General features: G+C 42.2%; 1 protein-coding gene across 1 annotated transcript in view; it reads left to right on the top strand.

Moving 5' to 3' along the window:
- Nucleotides 1-15,288, top strand: part of AGO4 (argonaute RISC component 4) — a 53,933-nt gene that overhangs the window by 19,604 nt on the left and 19,041 nt on the right. The window contains exons 6-13 of the mRNA XM_055254948.1: nucleotides 50-184; nucleotides 877-964; nucleotides 5,852-5,999; nucleotides 6,237-6,356; nucleotides 6,482-6,610; nucleotides 6,867-7,000; nucleotides 8,422-8,606; nucleotides 10,205-10,364. Of these exons, the coding sequence (XP_055110923.1) occupies nucleotides 50-184; nucleotides 877-964; nucleotides 5,852-5,999; nucleotides 6,237-6,356; nucleotides 6,482-6,610; nucleotides 6,867-7,000; nucleotides 8,422-8,606; nucleotides 10,205-10,364 (1,099 nt within the window). The remainder of the gene's footprint in view (nucleotides 1-49; nucleotides 185-876; nucleotides 965-5,851; nucleotides 6,000-6,236; nucleotides 6,357-6,481; nucleotides 6,611-6,866; nucleotides 7,001-8,421; nucleotides 8,607-10,204; nucleotides 10,365-15,288) is intronic.

The raw sequence follows: 15,288 nt of genomic DNA, 5'->3' as shown, positions 1-15,288 counted from the left end.
TTGGCCCTTCCCTTTTCCCTGAAGTGAAGTATCCTTCTCTGTTTGTTAGTATCTGCAACCGCTTTCTACCGGGCTCAGCCTATCATTGAGTTCATGTGTGAGGTTTTAGACATTCAGAACATCAATGAACAGACCAAACCTCTAACAGACTCCCAGCGTGTCAAGTTTACCAAAGAAATCAGAGGTAAGTGTTTGCATTAATGTAGTCTTGGAGAAGCAGCTCAGCATGCTGCACGTTGCCTGTGCTCTGGAGTCACACAGACCTGGGCTTCGGTCTCCGGCTAACCAGTTCTATCAATGGGACCTTGGTCAAGTTCCTTAACCACTGTGAACCTTAGTGTATTCATCTCTAAGGTAAAAATAATAATATATACCTTGTAGAGTTGTTGTGAGAATTAAATGCAATTAGGCTTATAAAGCTTTCTCGCATAGTACCTGTCACATATCAGGCACTCAGTAAATGCTACCCTTACCCACTTAAAAACTTCCATTTTAATAAAATAACATAAATTCATTTATTATCCTTCTGGAATTTCTTTTCTTCTTTACTTGTTATTAGTTAGCTTCCCTCACTAGAATATAAACTTCACGAAAGCTGTCTCCAGACCTGAAAATAAGCGTCAGAACATAGTTGATGCTTAATAAATATTTATTGGATGAAATAATGAACTAAAGGAGATTGAGCATCTTAGGTCATCTGAGTTCTAATTTATTCTGCTTAGCTCAGATTTTTTGCCTATAATGATGAAATTGTCCCCATATTCTTGCAATTTTTATCCTGTCCAATGTCATGACATTTTGAAGACAACATTTGAATCTGTTTTTGTCACTATGATTTTAATTAACTGATGTTTTGCCTTTTAAAAAAAATTTCAGGTCTCAAAGTTGAGGTGACCCACTGTGGACAGATGAAACGAAAATACCGAGTTTGTAATGTGACTAGACGGCCAGCCAGTCATCAAACGTATGTTAACCACATCTAAAGTAATACAATTACATTTTTAGTAACAGAGGGAGCTACTATAATTGTTTAAGAAATTGGTTATTGGCCGGGCACAGTGGCTCACACCTGTAATCCCAGCACTTTGAGAGGCCGAGGTGGGTGGATCATGAGATCAGGAGTTCAAGACCAGCCTGGCCAAGATGGTGAAACCCTGTCTCTACTAAAAATACAAAAAAATTAGCTGGGTGTGGTGGTGGGCACCTGTAACCCCAGGTACTCGGGAGGCTGAGGCAGAGAATTGTTTGAACCTGGGAAGCAGAGGTTACAGTGAGCCGAGGTTGTACCACTGCACTCCAGCCTGGGCAACAGAGCAAGACTCTGTCTGGAAAAAAAAAATAAATAAAAAGAAATTGGTTATCTTGGCCGGGCATGGTAGCTCACACCTGTTATCCCAGCACTTTGGGAGGCCAAGCCAGGCAGATCACTTGAGGTCAGGCATTCGAGACCAGCCTGGTCAACATGGTGAAACCCCGTCTCTACTAAAAACTACAAAAATCAGCCAGGCTTGGTGGCAGGCGCTTGTAATCCCAGCTACTTGGGAGGCTGAGGCAGGAGAATCGCTTGAACCCAGGAGGCAGAATTTGCAGTAAGCCAAGGTCACGCCATTGCACTCCAGCCTGGGTGACAGAGTGAAACTCCATCTCAAAAGAAAAAAAGAAAGAAATTGGTTATCTTATACTGAAATTTTCAAGATCACCAGAATCTTTGCTTTTAACACCAAAGTTTTAAAACATTTTCTGAATGTTTTTGGTAGAGATATTTATAAAACACATTCCTTGCCTTTAATTCAATTTACCTCTTGAGTAGAGTATGTTAAATATAGATTAACTTTTATTTAATCTATGTTTTATTTAATCTTTTTATTTAATGATGCAGAGTCATTATAAGCTTTTTTTTATTATACTGTTGTCATTCTTTTTTTTTTTTTTCTTTTGGAGACAGGGTCTCACTCTGTCACCTCCTGGGCTCAAGTGAACCTCCCACCTCAGACTTCCAAGTAGTGGGATTACAGGCATGCACCACCACACTCGCCTAATTTTTTTTGTAGAGGTGGGGTTTCGCTATGTTGCCCAGTCTGGTCTTGAATTCCTGGGCTCAAATGCTTTGCCCGCCTCGGCCTCCCAAAGTGCTGGGACTACAGGTGTGAACCAGCACACCCAGCCTACTGTTATAATTCTTAATACATGGCTCAAAAGGTCTGTTAAGGCCTAGATATCGTATAAGGCTGTCAGGAGAAGACATACATATAAATAAAATATATGAGAAGGCATTTTATATGTATATATGTATCTTTAAAAAAAATACACACGTATATATATAGTGCTTGGCACCGTCATGGCCCACTGCAGCCTCAACTTCCTGGGCTCAAGCAATCCTCCCACCTCAGCCTCTTGAGTATCTGGGACTACAGGCACGTGCCACCACGCCTGGCTAATTTTTGTATTTTTAATAGAGACGGGGTCCCACTTTGTTGCCCAGGCTGGGAGAAGACATCTATTGCTTTGTGTTTTGTGTGGATTTCTCTCCCTCCCTTTGTAGGTAGCTGTCACTTCTTACAGCTATTGGTGTCTATGGCATCCTCCAGCAGCATACTCCTTTCCATTTCCCCAATCTCATTTTCCTAATTACTCAACACTTCTTTTTTTTTTTTTTTTTGAGACAGAGTTTTGCTCTTGTTGCCCAGGTTGGAGTGCAATGTCGCGATCTCTGCTCACTGCAACCTCCGCCTCCCGGGTTCAAGCGATTCTCCTGCCTCAGCTTCCTGAGTAGCTGGGATTACGGGCACCTGCCACCATGCCCAGCTAATTTTTTGTATTTTTGGTAGAGACGGGGTTCCTCTATGTTGGCCAGGCAGGTCTTGAACTCCTGACCTCAGGCAATCCACCCGCCTTGGCCCTCCCAAAGTCCTGGGATTACAGGCGTGGGCCACTGCGCCCAGCCCATCACCCAATACCTCTAATCTACTGAAAACTGTGCCTCAGTGAGACACTATATGTGAAAGTGCTTTAAAAATTATATCTATATCTTATTGTTGTAATCAAGATCATGTTTGACTAAACATAAATATTGGCTCTTCTAAATAAAGAGTTAAATATACAGTATACGCTTTACTACATTTACATTATTTTGGTTACTCAGAGCCCCCCCACCACACACACCTTTTTTTGCTTATATTCTAATCTGACTTTGTTTTAGATTCATGATTCTTAATTTTCAAACTTTAGTGCATATCAAAATCACCCAGAGGGCTTTGTCTAGATAGTTGAAATTTTCAGATGGCTTCTGGATAAATAAAGTGTATTATTTCAGTCTGATTTGAATAAATTCTTCAGTATGACCTCATGTACACACTACATGAATTTCTTAAGAGTGGTAAATTGATATTTCATGTATTATTTTTATTATACCATTGACTTCTTTCTCAGAAAAAAAAACAGTTACCAAAACCTTATGAAGTCACTGTTGAGAATTGTAGCATTTGTTCAAGAACTGTGCTCTTTTCATTATTTAATTATTTCACATAACCCTGCTAGAATAATTAGACTTATAGACGTATATAATCTTTGCTGAAAGATTATAACTCATATATTTAAATATCACATAGATGACCCTTACTGCATCATTACTTTGTAAGGCTGTGGCAGTTAAGAAAGCAAGATTAGCGGGCTGGGTGCAGTGGCTTACGCCTCTAAATCCCAGCATTTTGGGAGGCCAAGGCAGGCAGATCACTAGAGACCAGGAGTTCAAGACCAGCCTGGCCAACATGGTGAAACCCTGTCTCTACTAAAAATACAAAAATTAGCTGGGCATGGTGGCAGGTGTGGTGGCAGGCGCCTATAATCCCAGGTACTTGGGAGGCTGAGGCAGGAGAATCACTTGAACCCGGGAGGCAGAGGTTGCAGTGAGCTGAGATTGCACTCTAGCCTGGGCAACAGAGTGAGACTACGTCTTAAAAAAAAAAAAAAAAAGCAAGATTAAAACCCGGCATAGCGGCTGACAACTGTAATCCCAATACTTTGGGAGGCTGAGGAAAGACGATTCCTTAAGCCCAGGAGTTCGAGACCAGCCTGGGCAATGTGGCAAGACCCCTCTACAAAAAATACAAAAAAATTAGCCAGGCATTTGTCCCAGCTAGTTGGGAGGCTGAGGTGGGAGAATTGCTTGAGCCCAGGTGGTGGAGGTTGCAGTAACCCAAAATCATGCCACTGCACTCCAGCCTAGGTGACAGAGCGAGACTCTGTCTCAAAAAAAAAAAAAAAAAGCAAGATTAAAGTTATTATTGTACTAAGTATTTGAGATAATTTGCCCACTGGAAAAGCCAAATAGAGTATCTTAATTATGCCAAATATTCTGGCACAGTCTCAGATTCATGTATTTGGTCTTGTTTTCTCCAGATCCACATGTATTTGTTCTAGTTTTAGGATCTGAAAATTTGGGAATCTAAAAATGTAGCCCCAATAACTATGCTACACTCATTTTACAAAAAGTTATCTTAAGGGAACAGAACACCTACATGGATTACTCCAAGTCCTTATGTTAATCTGAAGCCAGCAAGAGGTTGTATTTGTACCTGTAGGTGTTACCTGACCTCAAGTGAGTCTATGTATGTTCTGGTTCTGCAGTATCTTCTTGTTTATTTTTTTTTAATTCTTTTTAAATTTTAATTTTAAAAAATTTCTCATCCAAGCTTTAACAAACATGGAAAATTTCAATGGAATCATTGTTCTGGTTAAATACTAAACTTACTTAAGTGAAAATGCTCAAATAAAGATTAACTTTTGTTTTTTGGCTTGGCATGTGGCTCACACCTTTGATCCCAGCACTTTGGGAGGCTGAGGCAGGTGGATCACCTGAAGTCAGGAGTTCTAGATCAGCCTGGCCAACGCGGTGAAACCCCATCTCTACTAAAAATACAAAAATTACAGGTGGTGGCGCACACTTGTAATTCCAGCTACTCGGGAGCCTGAGGCAGGAGAACCACTTGAACCCGGGAGGCGGAGATTGCAGTGAACCAAGATGGTGCCACTGCACTCCAGCCTGGGCAACAGAGTGAGTCTCTGTCTCACAAAAAAAAAAAAAAAAAAAAAAAATTGACCTTTGTTTTTGTTTTTGTTTTTGAGACAGAGTCTCGCTCTGTCGCTCAGGCCGGAGTGCAGTGGTGTGATCTCGGCTCACTGCAAGCTCTGCCTCCCGGCTCACTGCAAGCTCCCAGGTTCACGCCGTTCTCCTGCCTCAGCCTCTCCGAGTAGCTGGGACTACAGGCACCCGCCACCACGCCCGGCTAATTTTTTTTTTTGTATTTTTAGTAGAGACGGGGTTTCACCGTGATCTCAATCTCCTGACCTCGTGATCCGCCCTCCTCGGCCTCCCAAAGTGCTGGGATTACAGGCATGAGCCACCGCGCCTGGCCTGACCTTTGTTTTTTAAGTGACTGATGAAGGTAGGAATTATTAGTGGGCTTTGTTTGTTTATTGTTTAGAAAAGAAAGAATTTGGCCAGACACAGCGGCTCATGCCTGTAATCCCAGCACTTTGGGAGGCCGAGGTGGGCGGATCACCTGAGGTCAGGAGTTAGAGACCAGCCAGGCCAACGTGGTGAAACCCTGTCTCTACTAAAAATACAAAAATTAGCTGGGCATGGTGGCACACGCCTATAATCCCAACTGCTTGGGAAGATGAGGCATGAGAATCCATTGAACCCGGGAGGCGGAGGTTGAGATCACGCCATGCACTCCAACCTGGGCGACAGAGTGAGACACTGTCTCAAAAAAAAAAAAAAAAAAAAAAAGAAAAAGAAGAAAAGAAAGAACTTGAAGAAATATTCTAAAAAAGACATTCTCTCCTATAGTTTTCCTTTGCAGCTAGAAAACGGTCAAGCTATGGAATGTACAGTAGCTCAATATTTTAAGCAAAAGTATAGTCTGCAGCTGAAATACCCCCATCTTCCCTGTCTCCAAGTGGGACAAGAACAAAAGCATACATACTTGCCACTCGAGGTAAGTTAAATTTTCTTTTGCCAATTTGCCGATCTCTTGAATGAGTATATATTTTTAAGTAGAGTTCTAAACTAGTGGTAAAATTTAGTGTTAATTTCTAAAATACTTTTGGCAGATGATTTCACTATATAACCAAATTTTAATTTTTCTGGAAATAGAGGATATAAGATATGGTTTGGCAAAGGTTTAAGATGTAGAACCCTTTACACAAACCAATTTCTCTTTGTCTCTTGGCAGGTCTGTAACATAGTGGCAGGACAGCGATGTATCAAGAAGCTCACAGACAATCAGACTTCCACAATGATCAAAGCTACAGCGAGATCTGCTCCTGACAGACAGGAAGAGATCAGTAGACTGGTCAGTAAGGCATGGTCTTCAAGATGAGCTAGCTTTGAGATGACAAAAAACAAAAGAATAGAAAACTCCTCCTGGGACACAGTTACTCTCTGGTTTTTATATATGCAGGCTTTCCTGTTCTTTAGGTGAAGAGCAACAGTATGGTGGGTGGACCTGATCCATACCTTAAAGAATTTGGTATCGTTGTCCACAATGAAATGACAGAGCTCACAGGCAGGGTACTTCCAGCACCAATGCTGCAATATGGAGGCCGGGTAAGCTTTTTGTTTTATTCAGCAAGCTTCTTCCACAACCAGTCAAAAAGAGAATAATCCAGGGTTTCTCTACTCTGCCACTGCTGAATTTACCCATAGTTTTGTTCATTATTGCCTTTTGTGTTCTGGCTCATACCTAATAGAATTTTGTTTATTCACTCGTCAATAGTAAAATGGCCTTAGATTGTAATGTCTTTTCTCTTTTCTTTTGTTTCTTCTTCTTCTTCTTCTTCTTCTTCTTTTTTTTTTTTCAAAGAATAAAACAGTAGCCACACCCAACCAGGGTGTCTGGGACATGCGAGGAAAGCAGTTTTATGCTGGCATTGAAATTAAAGTTTGGGCAGTTGCTTGTTTTGCACCTCAGAAACAATGTAGGGAAGATTTACTAAAGTGAGTATCTTCATATTTTCAGCTTAGTAATATCCCTTCCAGATATGAAAATACTGTCTTTATGTGAATGTGCTGTGTACACTGGCACTAAATCCCTGACTCCCATAGTGACACCATCTGGCTATATGAAAAAGACCTTGTATTATAGTAATTTGCAAACTTGGGAATTACATTAAGAATCTGACTCAGCTTCCTTATATGTAGAGCAGAAATTTGTGAGTGACAAGGCAGAGACAATGTTGGTTGGCAAATTCTTGAGTTCTTATTGAAGCTTCCTTTGGTATTAATTGTATCTTTTCAGCTAAGATCAAAAACTAGCTTACTTTTAATCATTATAATTTACTAATGAGCTTGTTTGATTGCAAGGTCTCTGGGTAAGAGTAGGTTCACATCTTACAGATGCAGCTATCTATATAAAAGAAGTTAGCAGCCGGGCTCAGTGGCTCACGCCTGTAATCCCAGCACTTTGGGAGGCTGAGGTGGGTGGATCATGGGGTCAGGAGATCTAGATCATCCTGGCCAGCATGGTGAAACCCCGTCTCTACTAAAATACAAAAAATTAGCCAGGCATGGTGGCACGCACCTGTAGTCCCAGCTACTGGGGAAGCTGAGGCAGGGGAATCACTTGAATCCAGGAGGCAGAGGTTGCCGGGAGCCAAGATCTCGCCACTGCACTCTAGCCTCGCGACAGAGCAAGACTCCGTCTCAAAAAAATAAAAATAAAAAAATAAAGTTAGTGAGAAGAGTGAAAATAAATTAAGAAAAGGGAACTAGAGTGAAAGAAAGGAATTCTACAAAATATTGGCAAATGCACCAAAGGAATATTCTGAAAGCTTTGTACATAGATTGAAGTAACTTCTTAAATCTAAAATTTAAAACTTCAAAGTGAATTTTGCTTTTTTTAAGTGATGATTTCTTTTGACATTTTTATTGAACCAAATCTGTTCCAAGTTTGAATGTAGTCCTAAATACACTGATTTTGTAACAGCATGTTTCTGTGTTCTCAGTTGAGCACAAGCTTACCCAGCTATTTCTGTATCAGGCTTACCAAAATGCATGTTACCTGAAATTTTGACCCTGCTTTTCTTCAGTCCAGAATTATTGATTCGAATGTTTAAAAGATCTTTGAACAACAATGCGATTCTAGTTCAGCTGCGCATAATTATTTAAAAATTTCAGTTGATAATCTGACAGCTTAGTAATACAGATTCTTTTCTGTTTAACTGCAAGTTAAATTGCAAGTTTAATTGCAATTGCCCGTCCATTTTTGGCAACCAGTTAAAGATTTTTATTTATTTGTTTACTTGTTTCTAAATTTGGCTAAGAAATTTACAAAACTGAAGGAAGTATTTCAGAGGAAAATGAATGCTAGAAATATACTCTGAAATGAAAAAACTGTGCTACTGGTTCTATTTTAACAGGAGTTTCACTGACCAGCTGCGTAAAATCTCTAAGGATGCAGGAATGCCCATCCAGGGTCAGCCATGTTTCTGCAAGTATGCACAAGGTGCAGACAGTGTGGAGCCTATGTTTAAACATCTGAAAATGACTTATGTGGGCCTACAGCTAATAGTGGTTATCCTGCCTGGAAAGACACCAGTATATGGTATGGACCCTTTTAATGCTGAATGAGAGATGATTTCAAGCAGTAGATATAACAGTCGGGATAAGCCAGGTTATGCTGCAGTCACAAACCTCAAACTCTCAGTGGTTCACAACAACAAAGATTTGTTTCTTGCTCCTGTTATGCATCCACTGAAGATAGACTGCGGCCTCTGCTCTGTGTCATCATGTCATCTCCATTTGGGGACCCATCTTGGCAGAGCAGCTGCTATTTGGAATGTTGCTGGCCCCACATTCTTTTTTCTCTCTGCAACTCCTTGGCCACAACCAGCCATATGGCCTTACCCAACTTGCGTGGGAGCAGTGGGGATGGGGGTTGAGAATGTAGTGTGATACTACCATAGTCCTGGAAGCTGAGAGAACTGGAAATATTTGGTGAAAAGCACTTAGGAATATGAGAGTGAGGAAGAGTGCCACTTCCATAAGAGGATTTGCTTAGTTTGTATCTATTATAAGAAGAATGATACAAAGTTATTTTGGCTATCATTTAAGTAAACGATGGAGGAACTATTATTATTGATGAGACAGAATCTCAGCTCTGTCACCCAGGCTGGAGTGCAGTGTCATGATCACTGCTCATCTCAGCCTCAAAATCCCGGCCTCAAGTGATTCTCCCATCTAGCTGGGAGTACAGGTGCCCGCCACCACACCCAGCTAATTTTTGTGTTTTTTATAGAAATAGGGTTTTGCCATGTTGCCCAGGATGGTCTTGAACTCCTGGGCTCAAGCCGTCCCCCTGTCTTGGGCTTCCCAAAGCATTGGGATTACCGGCATGGGCCAGCATGCCCAGCCAGTTTTAAACTTTTTTTTTTTTTTTTTGAGGCAGGATCCTGCTCTGTCATCCAGGCTGTGGTGCAGTGGCGCAATCTTGACTCACTGCAGCCTCCGCCTCTTGGGTTCAAGTGATTCTTCTGCCTCAGCCCCCCAAGTAGCTGGGACTACAGGCACGTGCCATCACACCCAGCTAATTTTTGTATTTTTAGTAGAGATGGGGTTTCACCATGTTGGCCAGGCTGGGCTTGAACTCCTGACCTCAAGTGATCCACCCACCTGGGCCTCCCAAAGTGCTGGGGTTACAGATGTGAGCCACTGTGGCTGGCCCCAGTATTAAACTTTATAAAATATCTTTAGCCTTCTCTCTACAGTTATCTCTAGTAATTAAAGAGAGAGAAAAAAAAAGCAAAAAATACAAAATAAAATAAAATTCAAAGAGCCAGTGTGTGTACTGGTGTACTGAGAGGGAGGAGCTGGGAAGATTGATTCTTTTGCTAAATCAGTCATGTGGGAAGAGGAGCATCAAGGAGCTGAGCAAGTCGTGGCAGGCAGCACAGAGAATAAAGGAAGCAGGCTGGCTGCAGGGCCTGCAGGAGGGAAAAAAGGAGAGAAGGGAGGGCCTATCCAAACACAGGCAAAAAATTGCCCTGGGGGTTTAGCAGTTAAAAGGAAGACACATGAGAAGCATCTAGCACAGTGTACGGTATATAGTAGGTTATAAAGTTAATGTGTGGGTTTTTTTTCCTTTTGCTTTTAGTAATTAGGAGACCATTTAAACATGTTAAAATTAATAAATTGTTTTTGTAGCGGAGGTGAAACGTGTTGGAGATACCCTTCTAGGTATGGCCACACAGTGTGTCCAGGTGAAAAATGTAGTGAAGACCTCACCTCAAACCCTTTCCAATCTTTGCCTGAAGATAAATGCAAAACTTGGAGGAATTAACAATGTGCTTGTGCCTCATCAAAGGTAAGATTCTGAATGCTTTCCCCACTTTCGTTGAAGATCTAACTTACATAATTTATGGGAAAGCACACAAATATTATATATGCATCTAGATTACCTTTTCTCTTGTATATATATGCACCCATATACCCAACACCCAGATAAAGATATATAACATTTCCAGCACCCCATCAGCCTTCCTTATGGCCCCTCCAAATAGATAACCCCCAAAGGTGACCACCATTCTGATGTCTATCACCTATCCAGATTACTTTTGCCCATTTTTGAGCTTCATATAAATGGAATCATACAGTATGTACTATTTTGTGTTGGTCTTCTTTTGTTCAACATTATGTCTGTGAGATTAATTTGTGTTGTTGCACTTAGGAGTAGTTTATTCTTTTTCATTGTTGTGTATGATTTCATTACATGAATAAACCACACAATTTTAATTTATTCTACTATCGATGGATCTTTTTCTTTTTTTTTTTTTTTTTTGAGACAGAGTCTCGCTCTGTCCCCCAAGGCTGGAGTGCAGTGATGCGATCTCGGCTTACTGCAAGCTCCGCCTCCCGGGTTCACGCCATTCTTCTGCCTCAGCCTCCCAAGTGGCTGGGACTACAGACACCTGCCACCATGCCCGGTGAATTTTTTGTATTTTTAGTAGAGACGGGTTTCACCGTGTTAGCCAGGATGGTCTCAATCTCCTGACCTCGTGATCCGCCCATCTCGGCCTCCCAAAGTGCTGGGATTACAGGCGTGAGCCACCGCACCCGGCCCTGGATATTTTCATACATTCATTATACAATTCTACATTTTTGGTGAACTGAAACACCCTTTCTCTTGTGTGGAATTCCAGGAGTGTAATTACTGAGTTACAGAGAATAGAGTTACAGAGAATACATATATTTACTATTAATAGATACAGTCAAATAGTTTTCCAAAGTGGTTGTACCAATTTACACTTACACTGAGAGTTCTACTTGCTCTATATTCTTACCAACACTTGGTAGTATCAGTCCTTTTAATTTTAGCCATTTTGCTTGGGGATAATAGTATCTCATTATAGTTTTAATTTGCATTCCCTTAATGAGTAATGATGTTAAGCACATTTTCATATGCTCATTAGCCATTTGAACATCTTTATATTTTTGTTTGTTTGTTTTGTTTTGAGATGGAGTCTTGCTCTGTCACTCAGGCTGGAGTGCAATGGCATGATCTTGGCTCACTGCAACCTCCACCTCCCAGGTTCAACCAATGCTACCACCTCAGCTGCTTGAGTAGCTAGGATTACAGGTGCACACCACTGTGCCCCACTAATTTTTTTTGTATTTTTAGTAGAGACAGGGTTTCACCATGTTGGCCAGGCTAGACTCGAACTCCTGACCTCAAGTGATCCGCCTACCTTGGCCTCCCAAAGTGCTGAGATTACAGGCGTGAGGCACCGCGCCTGGCCTGTTTTGTTTTTTGGGACAGGGTCTCACTCTGTCTTCCAGGCTGGAGTGCAGTGATGTGATCATGGCTCACTGAAGACCCAAACTCCTGGCCTTCAACTGATCCTCCCACCTCAGCCTCCCAAGTAGCTGGGACTACAGGCTCATACCACCATGCTCGGCTAATGTTTTTATTTTTTATAGAGACAGAGTTTTGTCCTGTTGACCAGGCTGGTCTAGAACTCTTGAGCTCAAACAGTCCTCCTGCCTCAGCCTCCCAAAGTGCCGGGATTACAGGCATGAGCCACCATGCCTAGCCTAAACATCTTCTTTTATAAGGGACCTGTTCAGTCCTTTGCTCATTTTTTTATATTGGGTTGTGAGTCTTTTTCATTAATTTGTAGTAGTTCTTTGTGGTTTCTGGTCCTTCACAAGATACAGATATCCTATAGGCAAACAGGATAGGCAGATTATCTTCTCCTAGTCTGTGTTTTGCCTTTTCACTCTCCTAAATTGTGGGTTTTCTGTTTTTTTCTTTTTAAGACAAGGTCTCACTCTGTCACCCAGGCTGGAGTGCAGTGGGGCAATCATGACTCACTGCAACCTCAATCTCCCCAGCTCAAGTGATTCTCCCGCTTTAGTCTCCTGAGTAGCTGGGACTACAGGAATGTGCCACCATGCCTGCCTAATTAATTATTTATTTATTTATTTACTGAGATAGAGTCTCACTCTGTCACCCAGACTGGAGTACAGTGATGCAATCTCGGCTCACTGCAACCTCTGCCTCCTGAGTTCAAGCGATTCTCCTGCCTCAGCCTCCCGAGTAGCTGGAATTACAGGCGCACGCCACCATACTTGGCTAATTTTTGTATTTTTAGTAGAGACGGGGCTTTACCATGTTGGCCAGGCTGGTGGTCTGGAACTCCTGACCTCAAGCAGTCGGGCCACCTTGGCCTCCCAAAGTGCTGGGATTATAGGCATGAGCCACTATGCCCAGCCTTAAATTTTATTTTAAAGATGAGGTCTTGCTATGTTGTCCAGGCTGGTCTTGAACTCCTAGGCTTAAGTGATCCTTCCACCTTGGCCTCTCAAAGTGTTGGAATTATAGACGTAAGCCACCATGCCTGGTCAATAGTGGCTTTTGATGAACAGAAAATGTTAATAGGACTGAGTTGAATCAATCTTTTTATGTCCTTTTAAGAAACCCTGTCTGCCCCTCCCTTCATAGGTTTTTTTTTGTTTGTTTAAATTTGAGTTTGTCAGATTGACTCTAGAGTAAACAAACACCAAGGCAAGACAGGGATATAATAGACAAAGTGCTGGCTGGGAATTGGGAGATTTGAGTATTGTTACGCATGTGAATTTCTAATATCTCTGGGCCTCAGTTCCTTATCTATCAAGATAATAATATCTGTCTTGTTAACTTGAAAGTGTTGTTTTTCTGTGAAATACTATGTGTGGAAGTGATTTGAAGAGTTAAATTTAGGGCTGTGATATTAGTCATTGCCATACTTGAAGATGAAATTGAGTGCCTTGCTCTTATGCAATCATATCACAGTTCTCTTTTTTTTAATTTAATCTTAGCATATTTTGTCAACTTGATTAGTTGATTTCTTATTTATTTTTTTTTTTGAGACAGGGTCTCACTTAGTCACCCAGGCTGGAGTGCAGTGGCACAATCTCGGCTCACTGCAAACTCCGCCTCCCAGGCTCAAGCAATCTTCCCACCTCAGCCTCCCAACTAGCTGGGACCACAGGCGTGCACCACCACGCCTGGCTTATTTTTTGTATTTTTGGTACAGACGAGGTTTCTCCATGTTGCCCACACTGGTCTCAAACTCCTAAGCTCAAGCAATCCACCCGCTCAGCCTCCCAACACAGTTCTCATTTTTGTCCTTGAATGAAACTTCTAGGTAAATAAATCCCTCCTTAAACATTAGTGATGAGATATATGGGCCATAGGGGAAGTTAACCTAAAGTCTGTCTTCATTTAATTTTACCCCAAACATTTGAGACAATATAGCTTAGTGGCTTAGAGTGCATACTTTGGCGTTAAACTTCTTGGGTTTGGATTCCAGCTTTTCCACTCCTAGCTGTGTGATCTTGGGAACATTCTTTATCCTCTTATGTCTTATTTTTTATCTGGAAAAATTGAGATAATAATTGTACCACCCTCATCAAATTTTAAATGAGTTAACACGTGTGAAATGCTTAGCATAGTGGCTGGTATATTGTATATGTAAGCTGTTACGTTATGTATATGTATGTTGCCTATATATGTTCACTGTTATTAACTTCTCTGTGCCAGGCTTATGTTCTGTGATGATACAGAGAGATAAATGGGACACAGCCTCTTCTCCCATGGGACCTCACCTTTAGTACCTATTACATGAGACTGTCAAGTATGGTATGCCTCTAAATTACACTTGAAGAATTAACACTCGCAGTCCCAAATCCTACTTTTAAGAATTTATCCCAGCTACCTGGAAGGCTAAAGTGGGAGAATCACCTGAGTCCAGGAGGTTGAGGCTACAGTGAGCTGAGATCATGCCACTGCACTCTAGCCTGGGCAACAGAGTGAGACTCTGTCTCAAAAAAAAAAAAAGGGGGGGGGTATTGTTTTGTTTTGTTTTGAGATGGAGTCTTCCTCTGTCACCCAGGCTGGAGTGCAGTGGCGTGATCTTGGCTCACTGCAACCTCTACCTCCTGGGTTCAAGTGATTCTCCCGCCTCAGCCTCCCAAGTAGCTGGGATTACAGGTGAGCGCCTCCATGCCTGTCTAATTTTTTTTTTTTTTGAGACAGGGTCTCGCTCTGTCACCCAGGCTGGAGTGCAGTGTTGCGATCTCAGCTCACTGCAACCTCCACCTTCCTGGTTCAAGTGATTCTCCTGCCTCTTCCACCTTCCAAGTAGCTGGGATTACAGGCACACACCACCACACCTGGCTAATTTTTGTATTTTTTTTTTTTTTTTTGAGACGGAGTCTTGCTCTGTCGCCCAGGCTGGAGTGCAGTGGCGCAATCTCAGCTCACTGCAAGCTCCGCCTCCCAGGTTCACGCCATTCTCCTGCCTCAGCCTCTCCGAGTAGCTGGGACTACAGGCGCCCGCCACCATGCCTGGCTAATTTTTTTTGTATTTTTAGTAGAGACAGGGTTTCACCGTGGTCTCGATCTCCTGACCTCGTGATCCGCCCGCCTCGGCCTCCCAAAGTGCTGGGATTACAAGTGTGAGCCACCGCGCCAGGACTAATTTTTGTATTTTTTAGTAGAGATGGGGTTTCACCATGTTGGCCAGGCTGGTCTCAAACTCCTGACCTCAAGTGATCTGCCTGCCTCAGCCTCCCAAAGTGCTGAGCCACCATGCCCGGCCTTAATTTTTGTATTTTTGGTAGAAACAGGGTTTCACCATGTTGGCCAGGCTGGTCTCCAACTCCTGACCTCAGGTGATCCTCCTGCCTTGGCCTCCCAAAGTGCTGGGATTACAGGCGTGAGCTACTACGCCCGGCCTCTTTTCTTT

This window comes from Symphalangus syndactylus, chromosome 12, assembly GCF_028878055.3.
Source record: "Symphalangus syndactylus isolate Jambi chromosome 12, NHGRI_mSymSyn1-v2.1_pri, whole genome shotgun sequence".
Classification (NCBI taxonomy): domain Eukaryota; kingdom Metazoa; phylum Chordata; class Mammalia; order Primates; family Hylobatidae; genus Symphalangus; species Symphalangus syndactylus.
Note: the sequence above shows the minus strand (reverse complement) of the source record. Positions and strands in the feature narration are given on the sequence as shown.